The sequence below is a fragment of the Lytechinus variegatus genome, chromosome 4, assembly GCF_018143015.1.
Source record: "Lytechinus variegatus isolate NC3 chromosome 4, Lvar_3.0, whole genome shotgun sequence".
In the NCBI taxonomy this organism is placed as follows: Eukaryota; Metazoa; Echinodermata; class Echinoidea; order Temnopleuroida; family Toxopneustidae; genus Lytechinus; species Lytechinus variegatus.
The window spans coordinates 33,242,847-33,264,762 of NC_054743.1; the positions used below are offsets into that span (position 1 = coordinate 33,242,847).

At 37.5% G+C, this 21,916-nt stretch overlaps 1 protein-coding gene across 1 annotated transcript in view; it reads left to right on the forward strand.

Moving 5' to 3' along the window:
- Window positions 1-20,342, forward strand: part of LOC121413879 (transient receptor potential cation channel subfamily A member 1 homolog) — a 33,333-nt gene extending 12,991 nt beyond the window's left edge. Inside the window, exons 6-24 of the mRNA XM_041606857.1 lie at window positions 1,286-1,495; window positions 2,366-2,459; window positions 3,064-3,301; window positions 4,489-4,678; window positions 5,761-5,849; window positions 6,458-6,604; window positions 7,130-7,250; window positions 8,167-8,327; window positions 9,667-9,788; window positions 9,911-10,042; window positions 10,755-10,942; window positions 11,940-12,269; window positions 12,591-12,731; window positions 13,564-13,672; window positions 14,468-14,559; window positions 15,693-15,923; window positions 17,437-17,505; window positions 17,970-18,143; window positions 18,907-20,342. Of these exons, the coding sequence (XP_041462791.1) occupies window positions 1,286-1,495; window positions 2,366-2,459; window positions 3,064-3,301; window positions 4,489-4,678; window positions 5,761-5,849; window positions 6,458-6,604; window positions 7,130-7,250; window positions 8,167-8,327; window positions 9,667-9,788; window positions 9,911-10,042; window positions 10,755-10,942; window positions 11,940-12,269; window positions 12,591-12,731; window positions 13,564-13,672; window positions 14,468-14,559; window positions 15,693-15,923; window positions 17,437-17,505; window positions 17,970-18,143; window positions 18,907-19,209 (3,141 nt within the window). The 3' untranslated portion in view covers window positions 19,210-20,342. The remainder of the gene's footprint in view (window positions 1-1,285; window positions 1,496-2,365; window positions 2,460-3,063; window positions 3,302-4,488; window positions 4,679-5,760; window positions 5,850-6,457; window positions 6,605-7,129; window positions 7,251-8,166; window positions 8,328-9,666; window positions 9,789-9,910; window positions 10,043-10,754; window positions 10,943-11,939; window positions 12,270-12,590; window positions 12,732-13,563; window positions 13,673-14,467; window positions 14,560-15,692; window positions 15,924-17,436; window positions 17,506-17,969; window positions 18,144-18,906) is intronic.
- Window positions 20,343-21,916: the final 1,574 nt, after the last annotated feature.

Consider the following 21,916-nt stretch of genomic DNA (forward strand, 5'->3'; position numbering starts at 1 on the left):
TTATTTGTCCGACAAGTTGCCAGATCTTACCACTTTCCTGGATTTTGATTGGCTGAGAAGCGGATAAATCGTCTGACAAGTTCATTCATGAAACTCTCCCCTGAAACTGACAGTGGGTAAAAACTTATTTCATCTCGAGATGGATGTTCTTCATTCGCAAGTGATAACACCGCGCTGTGATTGATTCCTATCAAATTGACAATTTCGTAGTATTTTGATTTGATTTTGATTTTATTGTTTACTTCTGCAATTACATCATTCGTATATAATACATTTTCCATAACATAACAAACATAGTATATTGAGAACTTTTTTTGGCATGAATCATAACTAAATGTACTAAAATTATCATTACAAACAAAACTGATCTCATACCAAATTAGTTAACATTTACAATTTGCAGGAGAAGGATTGTCATCATAAGCAGATTGCTTGAAAAAAATGACAACCCCAGGTTAGAACTCATTGATTAATATAATACATTAATACAGCAGAATCGATAAACAGTTCATTTCATGAAAAACAGCAGTAATGTAATTTGAGCAATGAAGATGGAGATGATAAGGATGAAGATGATGGTGAAATGGTGAAGATGAAGGCGATGGAGAGGATGATGGTGATGATGCTTTAATGATGACACATCGACACAGAAATTTTACTTCAAATATTCTGATATCAACATAGATTTAACGTTTGCCTTAAATGAGTAAAGAGACGTGGATCTTTTTATAGATTCAGGTAGAGAGTTCCACAAATCAGGACCATGGTGTCTTATGGATCTCTGCGCAATAAGCAATTTGGGGTTGATTAAATGGAAATTAGAAGAGTTCCGCGTAGGGTATGAATGGATAGATATGTTCATAGTATAAAAATTGTGAAATGAAGGTGGGAGCATGTTATTTACGTATTTGAACATAAGCAGTAAGCTTTGAAATGAGTTTATGTCAAAAATAGTTAGAGTCTTTAGTTTATGGAATAATGGATTTGTGTGTGATAAATATTGCGAATTAGTACAAATTCGAATTGCTTTTTTCTGTAATAAGTATATTATATTAATTTTATGTAAATGTGACAGACAAATTTGCCTTTTAAACAAACATGAAAAGTTTGATGGTGATGACAAGGAGCGAGTTAAGGAGTGAGAATTGCCCGTGGGTGCCATTATTACCAAATACCATAATATCACCATACATGTAATAGTATATATTGTGACGTAAGGTTATACATAAAACGTTTGGTTAACGGAGTTCCCGTTTACTTTTTGTGTTTTGTTCTGTTATGCAAGGCCCAAGACAGACGAGGTGCCACGCCGCTCTTCCACGCCTGCAAGTCAGGCAACACAGACGGGGCCTTGATCCTGATCAACAGAGGGGCGGATATTCTCATTTCTGATGTCAATGGAGATACGCCCCTTCATGTAGCAGTGAGGCATTCACACACATTGATCGTCACGGCATTGATAGAAGTAGCGGAGGGAAGAGGAGAAATTAATCAGGTAAATATTAATTGTTGAATAAAAAAACATAAGTATGTGTCTCAACAAATGATTTGATATACCTGAGAAATGGTGTTTACAAAACAGAGAAAATTTAATTTTATAATCGATTAATATTAATTGCCATACGAGACAAAATACATACGTAGACAACAGGGAAACAGAATATACAGAAGTGGAGCGTTGTGGCCCAGTGGATAAGTCTTCCGACTTTGAAACAAGAGGGTCGTGGGTTTGAATCCCAGGCATGGCGTAATTTCCTTCAGCAAGAAATTTATCCACAATGTGCTGCACCCTACCCAGGTGAGGTGAATGGGTACCCGGTAGGATTGATTCCTTGAATGCATGAGCGCTGAGATGCAGCTCGAGATAAAGCTGGTAATAATAATAATAATAATAACGTGCCTCGGAATAGAATATTTCTAGATAGATGGCGCCATATAAATGCCTATTATTACTATTATTATACATAATGATAATAATAACAATAATAATAATAGGCATTTATATAGCGCCATTTATCTAGATATATTCTATTCCGAGGCGCGATTTTGTTATAATTATTACCCCGGTTTTAGCTCGAGCTGCCTTTCAGCGCTCATGCATTCAAGGAATTAATCCTACCGGGTACCCATTCACCTCACCTGGGTGGATCTTTCGCAACTGAGCTCTTCAAATAATGAATAATAAACTAATAAGTGTGAAGGTGAATCAAGATCTAGAGTGTCACTTTGAAATGAAATGAAATTAATAAAGAAGACCAGTAATGGTTGATTTCAAAAGATTTTGAGTATTACTACCCTTTCTAAAAAAAAATCTCCTTTGTCTACCCCCTCTCTGTCTGCCCCCCCCCCCCATTTCTCGCTCCAGGTGATGCTTGATGAGAATTCCCGCGGGGTCATTCCTCTTTACGATGCAATCAGATGCGGACATAGGGACCTATTCAAAACCATTCTCAGCAACGGTAACAATTTAAATTCTTTATGATTTTAATTGGTAATGAGTGGTTAATCAAATATTAGGCCTACGGGTTTTATAGTCGAATACTTCTTGTGTAAGAAGAGGACAAATGTCATTTTACAATTATAGTATAGGTCTGTAATCTCCGAGGAGTACTAAATGTAGGTTTGGATAGTACGTGTTCTTTCAAACGATTAAAAAAAACAATATTATTTATAATGTCCAAACAGTTTACAGTATACAAAATAGACAAATGAGGCTGTGATGATAATATACTATTAAAAATCAAATCGTGATTTTAAAATACTTTTCGATGGTTTCTCTTTCTTTACTACATAGTACATAACATGGGATAAAGACAAACAGGGCCTAACACTGATTTACAACAAAAGAAAAACAACTTTCATACACGTTATAGCGGGCGTTGTAGGCATTTAGCAACTTTGTGGAGGTTTGCAAAATCTGAGCTTTTTTGCTCTACATGCTGCTTGTGCATGCAAACAAAAAAGTTTCATGAAATAACCCTGGAAATCTAATTTCATAATAATCTCTCTCAGCTAAGAAATATTTCCTCACTTACATGCAATTCTCATCCCCTTTGAAATCAGTTTCCACCAGCATGCCTCAGACGAATGGCCTGGACATTGAGAAGCTGGTCAATTTCGCCAGTCGGGACAACGACGACACCCTCCTTCACGTGGCCGCCGCAGCCGGGTACCAAGACATCGTCGAATGTCTAATCAATAACGGCGCCATGGTCAACAGGGTCAATTTCGACGGCCAAACGCCGATGCATTTCGCCTGCGAAAAGAACAACGAGAGTATTGCACTTTGCCTGGTTGAAAAGTGAGTGGTATCTTGACATCTGGGCCCTGTTGTACAAAGAGTTACGATTGATCCCATCAATCGTAACTCTCTATGGAAATCCATCAGTGTCATAATTTTTTCTACGAAAAAAAGTGCACAATGTCCTTTTATGCAAAGAGAAGCGCAGTGAAGTTTCAAGAAAACTTTGAATGCATGAATATACATCACAGCCGTCCATAGTTGCGATTGATCGGAACAATCGTAACTCTTTGTACAACAGGGCCCTGTTACTCACCCAGGTATATACCGCGATCGTTAAGGACTAGTATAGTGATGAAAAAAAAATATCAGGAGAATAAAATCAATCAATCAATCAGGAGAATCAATCAATCAAGGGATTGAAAGAAAAAGGACTTCGAAAAGGGAAGTGCTGAAAAGATATGATTTTATTTTGTAATTAACCTATTTCTTAATAAAAAGAAGTAATGCAACCTCACTTTACGGTCATCTTACCCTGTGTCTTACATTTAGGCTTTTGCATAAATAGTAAATCACATATCATACATATCATACTATCATTTAAAGCTAAAAACACAAACTTAAAGACAAAATTTGATGTTAATGATTTTGATATTAGTACGTCCCGTCACCCCAAGTTCGTAGGTGCCGAACTTTGTAGTAAAACAGACCACTCGTACGGGCATACGCAGCAGGAATGTCAACAAACCAAAATGTGACGATTCTCTACATTTGACATAGTTACTTATTCACAAAAAGGTAGCATGCTATGCATGGATGAAAATATACTGATGTGAAAAATAAAGTTGATTGCCAAACAGCATATCATATCGTACATGAATTAACGTGTTATTGATCGCACAAAAGTGCAGTATCGTTTTGTGTACATTATTAGAAAATTTATCCTTAAAATAAAAGAAGTTCCTGCAGCAGAGTCTCGAGAACACCTGTAATCTTACAGTATATCATGTAAAATTACAGGAAATTTGCATTTGGTGTATGGAACCTTACAAATTTCCTTAAATGAAACACCATTTTCCCCTTTTTAAACAGAGCTGCTATGTTAAATTGAGGGAAAATTCCTGTTTTATGAATTTACAAAATGATTCTGTTATTGCTTTCTGCAAAATCTTGGGTTTTCAGTAAAATCAGGGTTTTTTTTTAACAGTGTATGATGCTTGGAATTTCGATTTGTTTTTATGTTCCAGTGGCGGTGATGTAAACATCGTAGACAGCGCTGGCCTGAACCCGCTACAGGTGGCTGTGAACTATAACAGCTTTGAAACCTTGATGACTCTGTTGCAGTCCATCTCAGGTGCGTCCGGAGGCCAGTCTGATGAAGCTACGGACATACTGCAGTGGTCAGCAGCCAACAATAAGGCAGATATACTCAGGAAGGTAACTTCCATAATTTATTCACTCATACGAAAAAAACTGCCATCAACAAATATAAAAACATCAACTATGACAACTACAACAAAAATAAGATCTTCTGTTGTATGGATTTGTTTTTGAAGATGAAACGCAATATACTCGTATTAGTCTATTAAAATACTAAAAAAACAAAATAAAAGCTAGCATACATCATTTATGTATGCGAAGTTCATGAAGTTAGGGGAGTTTCCACTTATATAGGTCTATTCTTTGTGAGGGGGGGGGGGAGCTAGGGGGGGTGGTCGATTAGCGTTTACTGAAGGATTATATCTGTATATAGTACAGTTATTTATGAATGTAATTAAACGTGCAGGGTCCCGTGGGGTCCCGTTTCATGAAAAGTCACAACTATTTCAAATTTGCCATTTTGACAACTACCATGGTAACATGGCTCAGCTGCCAATCACAATCAAGGTTTCATGATAACTGCCATGATGGCTAATTGTAACTTTTTGTGAAGCGAGTCCCAGGGCTGCTTTTAAGATCAGGGCCCGTTTTACAAAGAATTGCGATTGATCTCATCAACCTCAACAATGGAGAGCCAGCAACACCCACATCTAAAATTCATGTAAGTTCAACATCTAGATACGATGTAGCCTATATTCATAAATTCGTTGTTTTCTTGACTATTTGGTGTGTTCGCCTTTGTTTACAAAATGGCATTTTGCAAATTTCCTGGAAAAAATGACACTGATGGATTTCCATAGAGTTACGATTGATTGGATCAATCGTAACTCTTTGTAAGACGGGGCTTTTGAGCAAAGAGAGAGTAACATGTAGGTTACTGACACAGAGTACAGTGACCTCTGTTTCAGTCACACACCATGTAGGTAGTGCTCAACCATATTATGATACACTTGCTTTCTGTAGACTGGAAAATCCGATTTGTGAGCACGGAAATTCCAGTGATTCGATTTTCGGAGCATTCCTGTTTCAGATTCTATTTCGAACAATAAAATATGTTTTTTGTTATTTTTTTTCTAATGATTTTTTTTATTTACTCTGATAATTTTATTAGCTCTCTAATAAACGTTTCGCTCTTTCAGATTCTTGATTATGAATTCCGTTTTCATGAGATGACTGATAGGGGGATAATGGACTTCATCATGGGAGCAGTCAAAAGGAAACACGGCGAGTAAGTAATCCATTTCAGTTTTTTCAGAGGGGAGCATTTCATGAAAAGGGTTGTCAGATATTTTATCCGACAGTTACCATAGTAACACTGCTTCATAGCCAATCAGCATCAAGGAAAGTTGTCAGATCTGACCACTTGTCGAAAAAAATTTGGATGGAGCGCCCCCCTGAATTCAATAAACTACATCGTGTACTATCATACAATAATCCCGATCCTTGTGTGGTTTTTTGAAGCTGCTCTGAGCACGAATTTACGCACCACTGGAACCTTTCAACCATATGGAGATTTATTATTTAACCTCAAGAAAGGATCACTAGTCGTCCGTGAAGTCATGATTAACTTACGAACAGCCCTGTGAAACATCACCCGGATAGCTCGAAAATAAACTACTTAACCTTGAATAACAACTATCTCTTCGTTTTTCAATCGGTTGGGACAATGCGAACATATTTCATACGTTGTGTATGCGCCGGCGCGCTTCATCACAAAGTCGTGATAAAAATATTTTTAAAAAATGAATTCTGGTCCTTCCTTGTTTTGAGATTAATAAGTATTTAGTATGGATATCTTTGATAACTAGACTGTAACCTCCTATGTTTTGTTTGCAGAACTGTACACGTATTGGTACGTTGGAACAGGGCTGTTGTGGACCATCGTGATGAGCTCGGAAACACACCTCTTCATTACGCCGCAGAGGGAGGGCATCACGACATCGCCAGGGAACTTATTCTAGCCAAGGCCCAAGTCAATGCCAAGTATGAAACATTTCAAGTTTTTCTCCATCTTCTCATAATCGTTGAAAAGGGATTATCATAATTCAGGATATCAAACATGCGATTTCCGTCAGTTACATCAAGTTCAAGTACTCATTATTAAGTCGAATTATTCTGAAAGAAAGCACATTTCCCCGATTACACGAGAATAGTCAGAAAATCGACACTCCTGTAAAATTGAACTTCGATGATAAAGAGCTCTTAGCAATCAAAACTAATTTCTTAACGAAACATGGTAAAATCCTTCAACAAATCCATGTGCAATTACATTTCATATTTATCACTGCTCCATCTTGAAGAACATCGGAAAACATTTTCGACGATTGATTGCATGACTCTATTGTACAATCAATCGTGAAAATCAAGCATACGGTTAATCGCTAACATTTGTGTGGAGGGACCCGTTTAACAGAGGCATAACAAGAATGATACAATACCCGATCATAGACCAAAGAGACAAGATCTACAAGATCTATATACTAACTTTCCTTTTTATTGATTATTCAGGAACGGTGAAGATCTAGGTGGTCTGGCACCTCTCCATTACGTAGCTGCCCGTGGCTGGACGAGAACAGCTCATGTTTTGCTCGACTCTCTGGCAAATATCGACCAGACGGACAACCAATCGGTATGGAATTGAAACTAGAGAATATCATGAAAGCATAAAGCACGATCAATGCCAATTTCTAGTAGGAACCGAATTTGAGGTTTCAGCCCCCACTTTTTGCAAAACTATGCAAGAATACCATCTGATTGTGATCTTTGCGTGGTCAGCCCCCAACTTTCGACTCAACCCCCTACTTTCAAAATCATTTTACGGCCCCGAACCTGCATTTTCTTATTATCGTTTTATCCCGTTATACTTGTTACACAATTGGTATCCAGTAAAGAAGCTGATTTCTTTTTAACGGCGATGAATAGATATTGTCGTTGCCTTTATTTTCTAGATAGTGTTGATTTTGTATACAAGTCTTAAAGGGGAAGTCCACCCTGAAGAAAACTTTGTTGTAAAAGTAGCAGAAAAATTAGTAAAAAATATTGGTGAAGGTTTGAGGAAAATCTGTTAAAAAGTAAGAAAGTTATTAAATTTCAAAGTTTTGGATTTGTGACGTCATAAACGAGCAGCTGCCCCACGGTGTTATGTAATGTAAAATGCATGAGTTTCAAATTTTGTATGGTTCCTGATGACTTAATTCTGTTTTCTAGTCATGATCGGGTGTGAAATGATTTGTCTATTGATATACAAAAGGTACAGTGAAAACCATTTTCAATTTTCTGAGAAAATGACATTTCTTTGATTTTTTACCATTCGCTATGTATGAATGCTGCTCGCATATGACGTCACAAATAAAATAATTGAAATTCGAATAACTATTTAATCATTTGATGATTTTTTTCTCAAACCTTCGGCAATATTTTTTATTATTTTTTCTGCTATTTTTACAATAACCTTTTTGTTAGGGTGAACTTCTCCTTTAAGAACAAACAGATTAAAAATATAAATATATTCATTCCTTCTTCCTGCGCTTTCTATTTTGTCTTAGATGACACCCCTCCACCATGCCTGTAGAGACGGCAATATCAACATGGTCGACCTGCTCCTCAACGGCAAGGGAGCTGGAACCGTTACCAAACCAGCCGACGTCACAATACAGGACGCCAAGGGACTGAATTGCCTCGATCACGCAATCGACAACGACCACGAGTAAGATATATCCGAAATCTCACATATGCCATAGTCATAGCGTTTACAATTGATCTGATCAACCAATACTATGGAAAGCCAGCAATACAACAAATAAAATGCATGTTTGTTTAAAAAAGTTCCAAGAAAGATCTACGAACATTCGATGTTGTCTTGGCAATTCAGTGTGCTCCTGTTTGTTTACAAAGGACACTGTGCGAATTTTCGACAAACAACAAAACAAATATGAAAATGATGGATCGCAAAAGAAATGAGATTGATTGGATCAGTCTTTGTAAGAAAGGACCAGGGGTGGTATTCTGAGGTCATTTTATCTTTAAAATATTTTATTTTATCTCTTAAAATGAAATTGGTATTCTGAAATGACATTTTATCTATCAGATAAAATTTACAATTTTATCTTGCGTATAAATTTTATCTTGCGTAACTTTTAATGATACGCAACAAAACAAAAAAAATATTACGTTATTACCTATGACATATGGCAGTGAGTCCAAACTTCGCGCGTGTCCAAACTTCGCGGACGGTCATTATCTCCAAAACTAGCCAATATCCTTAAAATCTGACATCATCAATGTGAAAAGCGACCTAAAATTACCCTTCGCTGAAAGTTTCTTTAGGATTAGTCCAGTATTGATGAAAATATTGGCAAAAGATCGGCAAATTTGTCACCGTTAGCGCCCGTTTTGAAGAAAGCAACAAGCATCACGATATCACCATTTTACAAGCAGAAATCATAAAAAATGTGAGTTAAATGTGGTACTAACCGATTCCATAGCATTTTGCCATCAATCTGATATAGATATTTCACTTTTTGAGCTTGAGTCTTTGTTTAAATCTCCACAAAAGCTTTGGTGCGCGAAGTTAGGTCACACTTTTTCTGAACGGTTTTCCAGCACAGCCCGCATTCGCCGATCGGAATAGAATTTTGAGATCGCGATACCGGCGAAACCCCTTGACCTACTTTACATTTCCGTCCATGAATTTATAGTTTACAATCTTGCCGTAAATGTGGTAACTATTTCTTGAATTGGTTTTGTATAAATTATGAATAATTTGTGGACAAAATTAAGCCTGATGAATATTTTTGAAAAGTGCGCGAAGTTTGGACACCCCATCATACTATCGGTTTCAGTTTGGAATCATCTTTATTAGTGTGAATGTAACAAAAGTTCCAACCTTTTGGTAATTGATTAAAGGTGGTCTTACCCTTTGACAACTGTGTGAGATGACAATTATTATCGCTTAAGTCTGTTAGCATGGTAAGAGGTCAATGACCTGATTTAGAATCGTGATTTTCTGCTTACCATTACCATACTTTTAATAATGCTCATTCTAGGACAATCGCCAAGATGATCATAACTCACGACAGATGGCTGGAGGTGATGTCAGTATCGAGTCTGGATGAAGAGACTGGGTACCGCACAACGCCGATGCGGAAGCTGATTTGCTCGATGCCAGGTAAGATTCAACCAATGGCGTAACACGTCACCTTCTCCGTCAACTGTGCGACTTTTAACCAATAGAATGCCTTTTTCGAAGGAGATTGACCAATCAAAATCCTTGTTTCTCTTACCGTTTAGATGTTGCCAGGATGATACTGGACCGGTGCATTACAGTCACAGGGGGGACAAAAATTCGAGATAAAGACGTCCATATAGAATTTTACTATGAACTTCTGGAAGACTCGTTTTCACGGTGGATGCGGCCGGTGGGTATGTACCTTTTGCTCGTGCTTCTTCGAAAGTTAGATGTTGTGTTGTAAAAGATTTAGGTAAAAACTGAAAGATTATAATTGGTTGCCTGTTATTCTAATCTTGTTATAACATAATTATGTTACATGAACAGTTATTGTGCATATTAACTATGTTATCGTGTTCTTGTTACAACGTATAATATTCAACACGAAATAACCTCGGAGGAAAATTCATAGTAATTTCATGAATATTAATACCCTCACTTATTAATGCTGTTCAAGCTATCCAACAAGTGTAATAGATGTTAGAGGCAAGGAAAGAATTTCAGAGGTAAAGTTTCTTGATAATATAAAATTGATACCTTAGAATAATTATGAATAGGGTCAAGCAACCCACGAATTGTAATGGAAATAACATAATAATAATAATTATACTTGCTTATATAGCGCTTAATACTCTGTGAGAAGTCTCTAAGCACTCTACAGTATATGCAGCATAATCACCCTGGCTTTAGCAGTGCAGCTGTTACGCGCGCTGCGTTTCAAGGAATAAATTCCTGCCAGGTACCCATTTACCTCACCTGGGTTGAGTGCAGCACATAACAGGGTATAGAATAACGATAATTTTTAATCATTAGTGAAGAAGCACTACTTTTTCAAAGGCACCACTATCGTCATTACAATTATTTCTATCATCATAGTCTTCACCACTGTAATTTCCCTTACCTCAGATGACGAGCCCGATGCCGGCGGCGGGGTGTTAAATTCCTTATTGAATCGGATGTACAATAGGGTATCGACTAGACTTCCATCCGACATCAATGTACAGTATGACGAAAAAGATCATTTACTCAAATCCTCTACTCCTTTCATTCGAGACGCAGTGGAAAGAAATGATAACCACCCTGTTCAGTTGATGGTAAGTTCAGTCAAAGGTGGAAATAGTATTTCATAAAACAAGGGCGTGGGTCATGGGAACGGAGATTCATTCCGTTTTGTTTGGCAAAAACATGCAATAGGTCCACGGCAAGACGCTCTGAAAGAAGGCGGGGTGTCGTTGGTAAGAAATTATGTCATTTTCGCCATTTAAAAATACGAGTACTAAAAAAGGTGCCCAATGCAAGAATTATAATATACCTAGAATACTGATGATCATAACGGATATCTAATAGCCACCACCAATAATAGCAAGGTGTCGTGGCCGAGTGGTCTAAGGCGCCTGGTTGTACATGGAAAGTCAGGGGTTCCATCCCCGGCCGCGGCACCTGTGCCCGTGAGCTAGGCATTTAATCTACAATGCTCTTTTATCCTGCTTTCAAATAAATGGAAATGCTATATGCATTATTGGTAACTAGGTGTGCACTTGTTTTAAAAAAAATAATGATAATAGGTCATCCATGGTATTACAACGTTTGAATATTTGTGCAGTACATCGTTTCTTTCCTTTTTTTACTTCCAACATCTTGGATATGATAAGGATTAGGGCCTATTTGATTAGGGCCTATTTCTAACATTTACAAAATCATAAGATTAATAATATAGTCTAACTTGCTGTCATGTTCTCGTTTCCAAGCTGGCAATATATACGTATCAGGGGCTCCGGAACAAGTTTAAAAGGGGAGGGGCTGCTGAACATACATAAAAAAAATCAGATATCAGGTTTGCAATTTCTGTACGTTTATTAGAAATAATGGTCCCAGTCCTGCTTCCGCTCTACCCTTGAATGCCTTTCTCATAACAGTGATCTTGTTCATGATCATGATAGCCAGTTTAAGAAGTTAACTTCTATCTTACTTCAACCAAGCTTTCTATAATGCATTCATCACGAAGCTTATCCGCTTTATCTCTCACTTGATTGTCTTACCTCAAATGAATATACATGCATTAATATATAAACCATCATAATACCCTTTCAGATTTCGTCCACTCGTGTGGAGCTTTTAGACCACCCCCTCGTTACGACATTCCTTGAGCACAAGTGGAGATCGTTCGGTCGTTACATCTTCTACGCGGGTTTCCTGATATACATCACGTTTCTTGCAATGCTGACCGGATACATAGTCGTAATTCCACCCGATTACTATGTCCGATCTGTCAACCATTCTGTCGATCCAGATGCAATTACATGGTTTGGAAACGGGGAGCAGCTATGGATTGAAGATGTTCCATCTGCAGTCATCCTTCTTTTTGATGTCTTTGGCCCGACCGCAATCATGATTCTGTCGATCATGAATATTCTGAGAGAGGTGGGTTGATTGATTGTAAAAAGACCCCACAAATCTAAAAGGAAAATTGTTTTAGGAAAGTCAGAAAATCATTAAAGCACATCGTTGAAAATTTGAATCGGCGAGAAAAGTGTTTTATCCCTGTACCAATGTAACTGTCACCACCACCACCACCATCTTCATACCACCACCACGATTACCACCACCACTACCACCACCACCACCATCATCATCATCATCATCACTGTCACTATCATTATCTTGCTCATTATAATGTCGTAGTTGCCTGTCGTACCTTGAGTAATTTGAGTATATCCTTCTTTGTTTCAATTCTTGTTACAGTTAGGACAGATGTTCGTTCAGAGGTTCTCATATTTCCGGGATGGAGGAAATATCATGGAGTTATTTCTTTACATATTCGCCATTATATTCTCAGTGCCTTTCAGTCACATCGACTACGTGGCTAATGGAAGAATAAAAAAGGTGAATATAGATACACCCCCAGATTCTCCATAACTTCACTCATTTATATAGATCTAACTTTTTATCAATTGATTTGATTATATGCCCAAAATCTGTTTTAGAATATGGATTTATAACAGCATCCTTATTACGGACGATGTAGCAACATTGATTTTCCCTGTCCCCATTCTTTTTGCATATAGAAATCGGATGGGCAGAAGAGGGGGGGGGGGCTGTTGAGTGGGCCCAAAATATGCGTATAAATGTGTTTCGAAATATAAGCAAGACTTGAAAATGCCACAACCTTTTTATTAAGCATCCGATTGTTATGAAATGTTCAATGCTATAGGTTGTTTATAATCATGTAATTGCTCAAAACCACCTTTTCGATGTGGACTTGGCCATTAAGATATCCTGTATAGCATCATAATATTAAAGTGATTGGTTAACATTGGTTTGACTTTTAAAAAATCTGAGCTAGAAGGTCACACTTGTCACCTGTGTCTGTGATATGTTACAAAAATGAAGCCCAGAAAAAATTGCGTTCGAAAATAATTATTTAGTGCTTCAAAAAGTTGAAGTATAAAGTGACCGGAAACACCATCTTAATTTCATCCCATACACTTATTTGTACTATTTAGGCGTCTATAAGACGCCTATTTACAAAATCGGGGTTTGCCTTGTAGTTTCAGCTTTTCATTCCCAATAATGGTTGTTTTCAGGGTTTATTAGTTCTAATACATGCACTTGTACACATGTTTCATCTTGGTTTGATATTTTTTTTAAATCGGATGCTCACAAAGTTAAACAATACCTTTAACCAATCCTTTCTATCGCCTCCCCCCCCCCACAGCATTGGCAGTGGCCGATAGGTGCCGCAGCAGGCTTCCTGGGATGGATCAATCTCCTCCTCTTTATAAGGTGTAACTCCAAACTCGGGATCTATGTTATCATGTTCATAGGTAAGATGGCATGCCCTCCGACAAAACAAACACACACAAACACCCTTACATCGACCCCACACACGTACTCATACACACATCTCCATGCCCACCCTCACCCTTACACACTCACAGACACACACATATGTACAATCACATCCTCTCTCGCACACATACACAATCCCACCCTCACACACACCTCGACACCCGCTGAAACAGACATAAGCACCAATGCACGCACCCCAAACCAATTTTTTTAGTCTAGAACAAATTATTGAATTCTCTTTCTCATGAAAATGTTTAACTCAAAATGAAACAACAAAACCTATCAACACACACTCACTCACGCACATCTTCACCCAAACCCACCATCTCTCTCTTCACAACATACACCCCCACACACCAAGAGGAATAAAATAACCCGAACAAGCACACAAAAGTGCATTCATCTCAACGCCTTACTTTGTCAACTTAATTGCATCTGCGCCCCGTTTACATGAAAGCACATCAGTCGGCTGGGGCTGATTCTTACGGTTGATCATACACATTAATCAGGGCGATCAATCGTCGAAATCAGTCCTACGTTCAAACGCTAAACTTTGTGGTACAGGGCCCTTGCCAGGAATGCGGAGAAAGTCCCGCAGTTTAGACGTTCAGTATATATGGATGAATCGGTTATTGTGATTGAATTCTATTATTTCAATTGATTTCGGCTCAATTCCTTTTGTGGTATTGTAGTTTTATTATTTTGAAAAACAGATTATTGATAATGAATAATAATGTCACATACTACTCTCCCTCCTTTAAATCTTCTAGATATCTTCAAGACTTTTCTCCGATTCAGTTTCATTCTCTTTCTGTTCGTCATGGCCTTCGGTATCGCATTCTACGCTCTTCTTCTGAATCAGGTAAAAAATATTATAATATAATATTGTATATATAACATATGAGTCTTGGATGAAGATATTACCGTCTTTATTTCACATGTCCATTGAATTAGTATTTGAAGAATTAGATTTTTAGTCATTGATATTCTACTATTAGAAAGAATACAATTTATCGCAGTCACTGTGGTTAACTTGTGGCATTTTCACAAATTTACGTATTATGTGTGTTTTTAAGTAAATATTTTTCAAACTCTCATTAACTTGAGCAAAAAAAAACATGAAAAAAAAGAGATTACGTATTTATTCAGTGTAAGATTGTTACTGACAATGGGAAAGTTTGTTTATCCCTTTTGATATTACACAGTCACATTACCTAGGGTTGTATTTGTAAACTGGCCTCTGGCATAACCATGTGTTTTTTTTTAGGGGAGGGGGGGGGGGGTGGATGCTGGAAACTTCCCAAAAAATTGTAAACTTGCATTCGTTGATCAAAATCAGTGCATTACTGGTTTTATCACATTTTTCATCTAAGTCCGTTAAGTTTTTAATGATTTCATTGCCAAACTTATGATAGCTTATCATCATGTTGATATTTTGGCTCGATTTATTTGCTCTCTCCCTATTATTGAAGAGCACTCAATTCAATAGTGGTACCTATCTCACAAATAAATTGCATATTACGCAAGTCAAATGGGCGAAAGTTGGCATGCTTGTCTCCTCATAAGAATTTTCAAACAGATCACATTTCAATAAGAAGAAAGGAGAAAAAATTACAATACCATGGTAAAATTATGTATATATCAAACCTTGCCATGTTAATAATAATAATAACTGGATTTATAAAGCGCTTTTTGTCAGAGGATACAAAGCGCTGCTATTATTACCCGGCTTTAACTCGAGCTACCATCACCGGAGCTCAGTGCATGCAAGGAATTACTCCTGCCGAGTCCCCATTCACCTCTCCTGGGTTGAGTGCAGCACAGTGTGGATACATTTCTTGTTGAAGGAAAATACGCCATGGCCATCGATTCGAAAACACGACACTCTGTTTCAAAGGCGAGAGTCAGAACCACTAGACCACGACACACCCAGTGTTTCGAAAATAGTATGAACATTATTTTACTCGTTTTCGAAATCATTGTTTTTCTCCACAGAATCCATTCCACTCCTTTTTCGATTCCTTGGCCAAGACGTTTGTGATGATGATCGGTGAGCTGGATTATGCCGATATATTCTACGGCCAGGACTACCTAGGAACATCGAACACCCTGGAAGGAGACGGAGAGGCAGCCTACTTTATGAATTCAAATTTCTATGGACGGCTCTCCCAACTTTTCTTTATGTTATTTCTCATCGTCATGGCAATTCTCATGATGAATATGATGGTGAGAACATTATAAGTAGTATTAGTTGTAGGAAGATAATGATACTAATAATATAGGGTATTTATATTGTTCACATATCCACCTTGTTAGGTGCTCAAGGCGCTCAAGATGGGTAGTAGTAAAAGTAGTATTATAGTAGTAGTAGTAGTAGTAGTAGTAGAAGGAGAAGCAGCAGCAGCAGCAGCAGTAGTAGTAGTAGTAGTATTAGTAGTAGTAGTAGTAGTATAGTAGTAGTAGTAGTAGTACTACTACTACTACTAGCAGTAGCAGTAGATTAGTAGAAGTAGGAGGAAGGGTAGTAGCAGTAGTAGTAGTAGTAGTAGTAAAAGTAGTATGTAGTAGTAGTAGTAGTAGTAGTAGTAGTAGTAGTAGAAGTAGTAGCAGCAGTAGTAGTAGGAGTAGAAGCAGCAGCAGCAGTAGTAGTTGTAGTAGTAGTAGTAGTAGTAACAGTAGTAGTAGTAGTAGCAGTAGTAGTAGTAGTAGTACTAGTAGTACTAGTAGCAACAGCAGTAGTAGTAGTAGTAGTAGGAGGAGGGGAGTAGTAACATTAGTATGTAGTAGTAGCAGCAGCAGCAGTTGTTACAGTAGTAATAATAATTATAATAATAGTTAGCATTAGGATGTAGTGGTATAGTAGACGGTAGTAGTAGAAGTAGTAGTAGTAATAGTAGTAGTAGTAGTAGTAGGAGTAGGAGTAGGAGTAGAAGCAGCATCAGCAGTAGTAGTTGTAGTAGTAGTAGTTGTAGTAGTAGTAGTAGTAGTAGCAGTAGTAGTTGTTGTAGTAGTAGTAGGAGGAGGGTAGTAGTAACATTAGTATGTAGTAGTAGCAGCAGCAGCAGTAGTTGTTGTTGTAGATAATAATCATAATAATAGTAGCATGACGATGTAGTGGTATAGTAGATGGTAGTAGGAGAAGTAATAGTAGTAGCAGCAGGAGTAGAAGTACACAGTAAAAAAAATATACAACGCTGTTTACTATATGAACCTTACAGTTATTGTTTAAACAGTTTAACAAGTCTTTAAATCTTAAGCAACAAAGTTCAATTTTTAATACCTAATCTTTAATAAATTAAACATGATTGTTTAACACTGTTTGGACGGTTAAACAAATAATGAAAGGTTCATATAGTAAACAGCGTTGTATAAAATCTTAAACAGCGTTTTACTGTGTAGTAGTAGTAGGAGTAGCAGCAGCAGCAGCAGTAGTAGTAGTAGTAGTAGTAGTAGTAGTAGTAGTAGTAGTAGTAGTAGTAGTAGTAGTAGTAGTAGTATAGTAGTGGTATTAGTAGTGGTGGTGTTGAGTTTATAGACATACATGTTTACAATAATAAAATCATTAGAAATCACTAAACATATTTTATCAAGTTACAAAAGTGATGTCAGATTAATGATTAAGAATAGATGACGCTTGTATCCAAGTAAACAAAAGTTATAATTTTTAATGTTCATCCCTGCTTTTTTTCATCTAAACTCCATCTAACCTCCCTCCTCCTTCTCAATTACTCTCGTCCAGGTTGGTTTGGCCGTTGATGACATCCAGGCAATCCAGGAAAAGGCAAATCTGCATAGTCTTACCATGCAGGTAACTACGTACCAACATGTAAAACCTGTGCTTCATTCTGCTTGAGACCTTCAATGACTTCGTAGAAATGAACCCAGAATTACACACGTTGAATGTATTACTTTACAAATATGAAGCATCTAACCGAAAAGATTTGTGACATACCTTAAAAGCTGAAAGTTTCTTGAAGAAAGATGTTAAAACGAGGGTTGATCTTTGTATGTCTGCCTATTATCACGATGTCTTTCGTTTAATTTATGTTGTACGAACTAGCTAACAACAGAACCACAGAGTAAGATGGGTTTTTTTTAAGAAGTAAATCTTATTTTTGTTCACTGTAACAAACATTCCTTACAAGGTATGGTTGGTTGCAAACATTCAAATAACAATCGAGAGTGCTTCAGTCATTGTGTTTATAATGCATTATATTTTCCTCCCTCCTAAACACGTTAAAAAACGATATGGCTATCACCTACTCTTTCTAGGCTAGTATGGCACTGGAGAATCAGTCCAAGTTCCCTCTGTGGCTCTGGAGGAGATCAGTATCTCGAAGGAAGAAGTTTCTCTTGAACGAGGTCAAACTGAGGAAATGGCTTCGACGGCTGACTGGCGGAAGAAAACAACTCAAGAGGGCGTTAGCGATCAGTCATGATGCAGAGGTGGGTTGATCATCAAAATAATTTTTGAAAAAGGGATAGAATTATATAGTTTTCTGAAAGGCATCAGGGATGTGCTACTTATTCTAGTCTACACAAATAATGATAGACATTATTGTCTATCGTTATTATTGTTATTTTGTAGTGTTATCCTATCAGGAGAGCGCTTGGCGGAGCCATTACGGTGCGTGAAACGGAATCGAAACTGATATTTCTACCTGTTCCGCTATTCCGCTTTAAAAAAAATGTTAAACGATGTTGGGCGGTCCAGAGAACATAGAAGATAAGATGGCAGAAAAAAAATGTACAGCTATGTAGATAATGAAGATACTGAATAACGGACAATGTTAGGTAGATTGTGAGTGTGGGTTACGGTGCGTGTGTGTTTATAAGACCATGTTGGGGAAAAGGTATGTTGGGAAAAAAATGTTAAAGAGAAGTCTGTGTGTATGTGTGTGTGTATGTGAGAGAGAGGAAGAGAGCGATAGCGCGCGAGAGAGAGGAGTGTGTTTTCATTTAGCATTTCACGGAGTGTAAGGGTGTGTGCGTGAGGGTGATAGAGAGAGAGAGAGGGGTATGACAAAAATTTAAGGACACATTAAGATAAAGACGGAATAATTTCCGATTCTGTCACCTATCGACATAATCTGCATGCAATGAGTAAAGTTTGTTTCTAGGCCTAAAAAAAAACTATGAGAAATGCATGAGGATATACTAGGACACTGGTCATTCTGAACTGATTCCTTCATCATTATATCTTTACCAGAATCCTTTAAGCATTGAGTCGCCCCAAGAAGAGGCCTACGAGAAAATCAAAGACCGAATCAAGGACGTCAGTCTGAAGGTTGAACAAGCAACGGTTGAAATGTTAGAAGAAGCCAAGAAAAGAGATGCCCAGTTGGAACACCTGAGTGGAGAACAGAAAGTCCTTCATGACCGGGCAGATCATCTACAGTCAACGCAGGAACGCCTTGGTGATAGCATGGAGATCATGCATAGAAAGATGGATGTGATGATCAAGAAACTGAAGATTAAGCAAAAGAACGTCGAAGGCCTGTTTAGACCTTAAAGACGTAAACCATTGTTAGAATTGCAATCAATATAAGAAGGACGTTTTGGAAATTTGCTACTGAATTATTGAGTAACCTTCGAAACATTTAAATCTCCACTGTTATCTTTTTAAACGCCCAAGCAGTTCTATATCTATCTTGGGTTACTTTGCCGTTTGTAGGAAACTATACGTTGCCAATCCGATCAGAGTAGAATTGTTCCAAAAATTCTGCGCAGGTCATAATGACTATGCATTTGCTAGCGATAAGCGTCGGTATCATCCTTTGTGTTAGCTTTTAATGTCATTTCAAGTCAAATGTTAATCAAAAACGTCCGATTTTTTAAAATTCTATCGGGAGATGAAGTAAATAGTGATGAAGCATTTTTAATAGTCAACGCAAATTGTCAAGCAGTATTTAACCATCAGTGGTAACTTCGATTGCTTTCTTATTTGTAACTAATGATCCTGACCGAAATAATTACATGCTTGCGTCATAAAGAGATGCTTGATGAGCTGCCACTTTTCGTCATGCACTCACGACACGCAGACCCAGCTCAACCAATGCGGAGCAGCGATAGAGTGCACGGCGCATGGGTCTCTGCTGATTGGACGCGCACCACGAAAGAGGTCATTCAGCACTGCACGGACATGTCAGGAAGAGTACCCTGGCCAAATATTCTTTAATACTCTTTGTGCGCTGGGCCATGAACCCCTTCTGTGCTAAATTATTTTCAGAGATGGAAAGAACGCATTTTTGCTTGAGCGTGAAATGTAAATAGTTAGCGCGGCACCGATTGTGCGTTGGTGGGAAGTTCGCATGGAAATCGATGGTTGCACCACAAACACTGGAGGGCGCACTATCAGCGACTAGTAGTGTAGTCCTGACAACTAGACAAACGCCATAAATACCAGTCTGATGTTAAGAAAACAGATGACATGTAAATCGAGTGCCTCAACCTGTGACTTCAGGCATAGTACTGCGCGTCGATAACAGTATGATCCATACACAACCTACTTGCAGGCCGTGCCATTTTAAACAACTCACCAGTATGCTAGATTCACACCCCAGTCGTTACCACACTGTAAAAAATAAAGTGCTAAGTTAGCACTAAACAGTGCTTGTATAGTGATTGCAATATAAACGAGTGCTGAAAATCAGCACTCGTAGTGCAGTCACTATACAAACACTGTTTAGTGCTAAATTAGCACTTCATTTTTTACAATGCAATCGCCTTTCGCCTAAAACGATTTAACCCTATCTAGGCCGGGGGGGGGGCCTCGGAGGCCCCCCCCCCTCAACGAATCGCGCGATATTTTCGCTGTGCGAAGTTTTTTGACCTCGCCGCTCACTGAGTTTTTACTTTCAAGTCTTGCGCAACTTTTGAGACCAATTTTGCGTCACCCGGGTGTGTTGTTCCGAAATTACGCAACATTATGTAAGTGCATGTCAGACCGAAAATTGCTCAAAAACGTGATTTTGTGTACAAAGTCAATGCAAATTGTGTTTTCAACCAAATTTCATAAATGTATGATTATTTCTAGTTTTGCTAGTCTAAATGTATTAATTTTTTGCTTTTTATGATCACAGAAGAGTCCCCAACAAATTTCATTGAAAAAACAATGAAAAACAAAAGGTAAAAAAAAACAAAGAAATACATAAGAAATTGCAAAAAACAATATAATACATAAGAAAATGATTTGATATCACAATTTTTTCATGTACTCTTGCTTAGGACACCACAAAGAGTTTCTATACCAAAAATTAGTACATTTGGAGCTTTATTTAGGGAGTTAGAGGAAAAAGTATGATTTCGCATACTAATTACGCATAAATTAGCATAATCACTTAATAGCGATTCGCATGAAATAAATTACTATACAATCTTGTAGATTATGTCCCAGGCAACCCGCGTGCCAATTTTCGGCGCGATCGCGCGGTCGACGGCCGAGATCTTAGGGGGGGGGCCTGGGAGGCCCCCCGGCCATAGGAACTCCCAAAATACCCCGGCCTAGATAGGGTTAAATGACAGAAACTAAAGACTAAAGATATTATCATCCCATGAGTCTTTCATAGCCAAAATTTATGAAGAAAGAACAGTCAAGTTTATTTTACCATATCTATATTTTTTAAATCTTTTATTGAATGGATGGTCATAATATATTTGTTTTATATGTCAGTGTTCTCATATCTTGATAACAAATTATTCTTAAATATCATTTGTGAATATCGTAATATCTGCCTATCCTTATTTTTAATCTACTCTACTACTGTATAAGTTACATGTGACTGGACAATTTTCTTTTACTGAGATAAGTAGTAAATATGATATTGAATTTTAAAAGCGTAAAAACGTGGATTTAAACCTCCATCAAATATATATCTATCATGGAAAGAACTTTAAGTAAAGTAAACGGGTATTTTGTGCATTAATCCATTGTATTTTATGGGAGATTATGGTATTAATAATGTTCATGTTTAGCACGTTTAGCGTAGGTCTAGTAATGTTTTTTATATCACAAGAGATTATTTTGAAATTATGTATCATTTTCTTCCCTAAAAAAATAAATTTCCAATTGTCAATGTATAATCAATCATATTTTGACATTGTTTTGAATGTTGTATTTTACTTGTTTCAACTTGACAAGTGTACTTTAGAATTGTACGTAAATGAAATATAAATTTCGATTCCATGTAATGGTCATGCTACTAAACGTTTCTATCTGC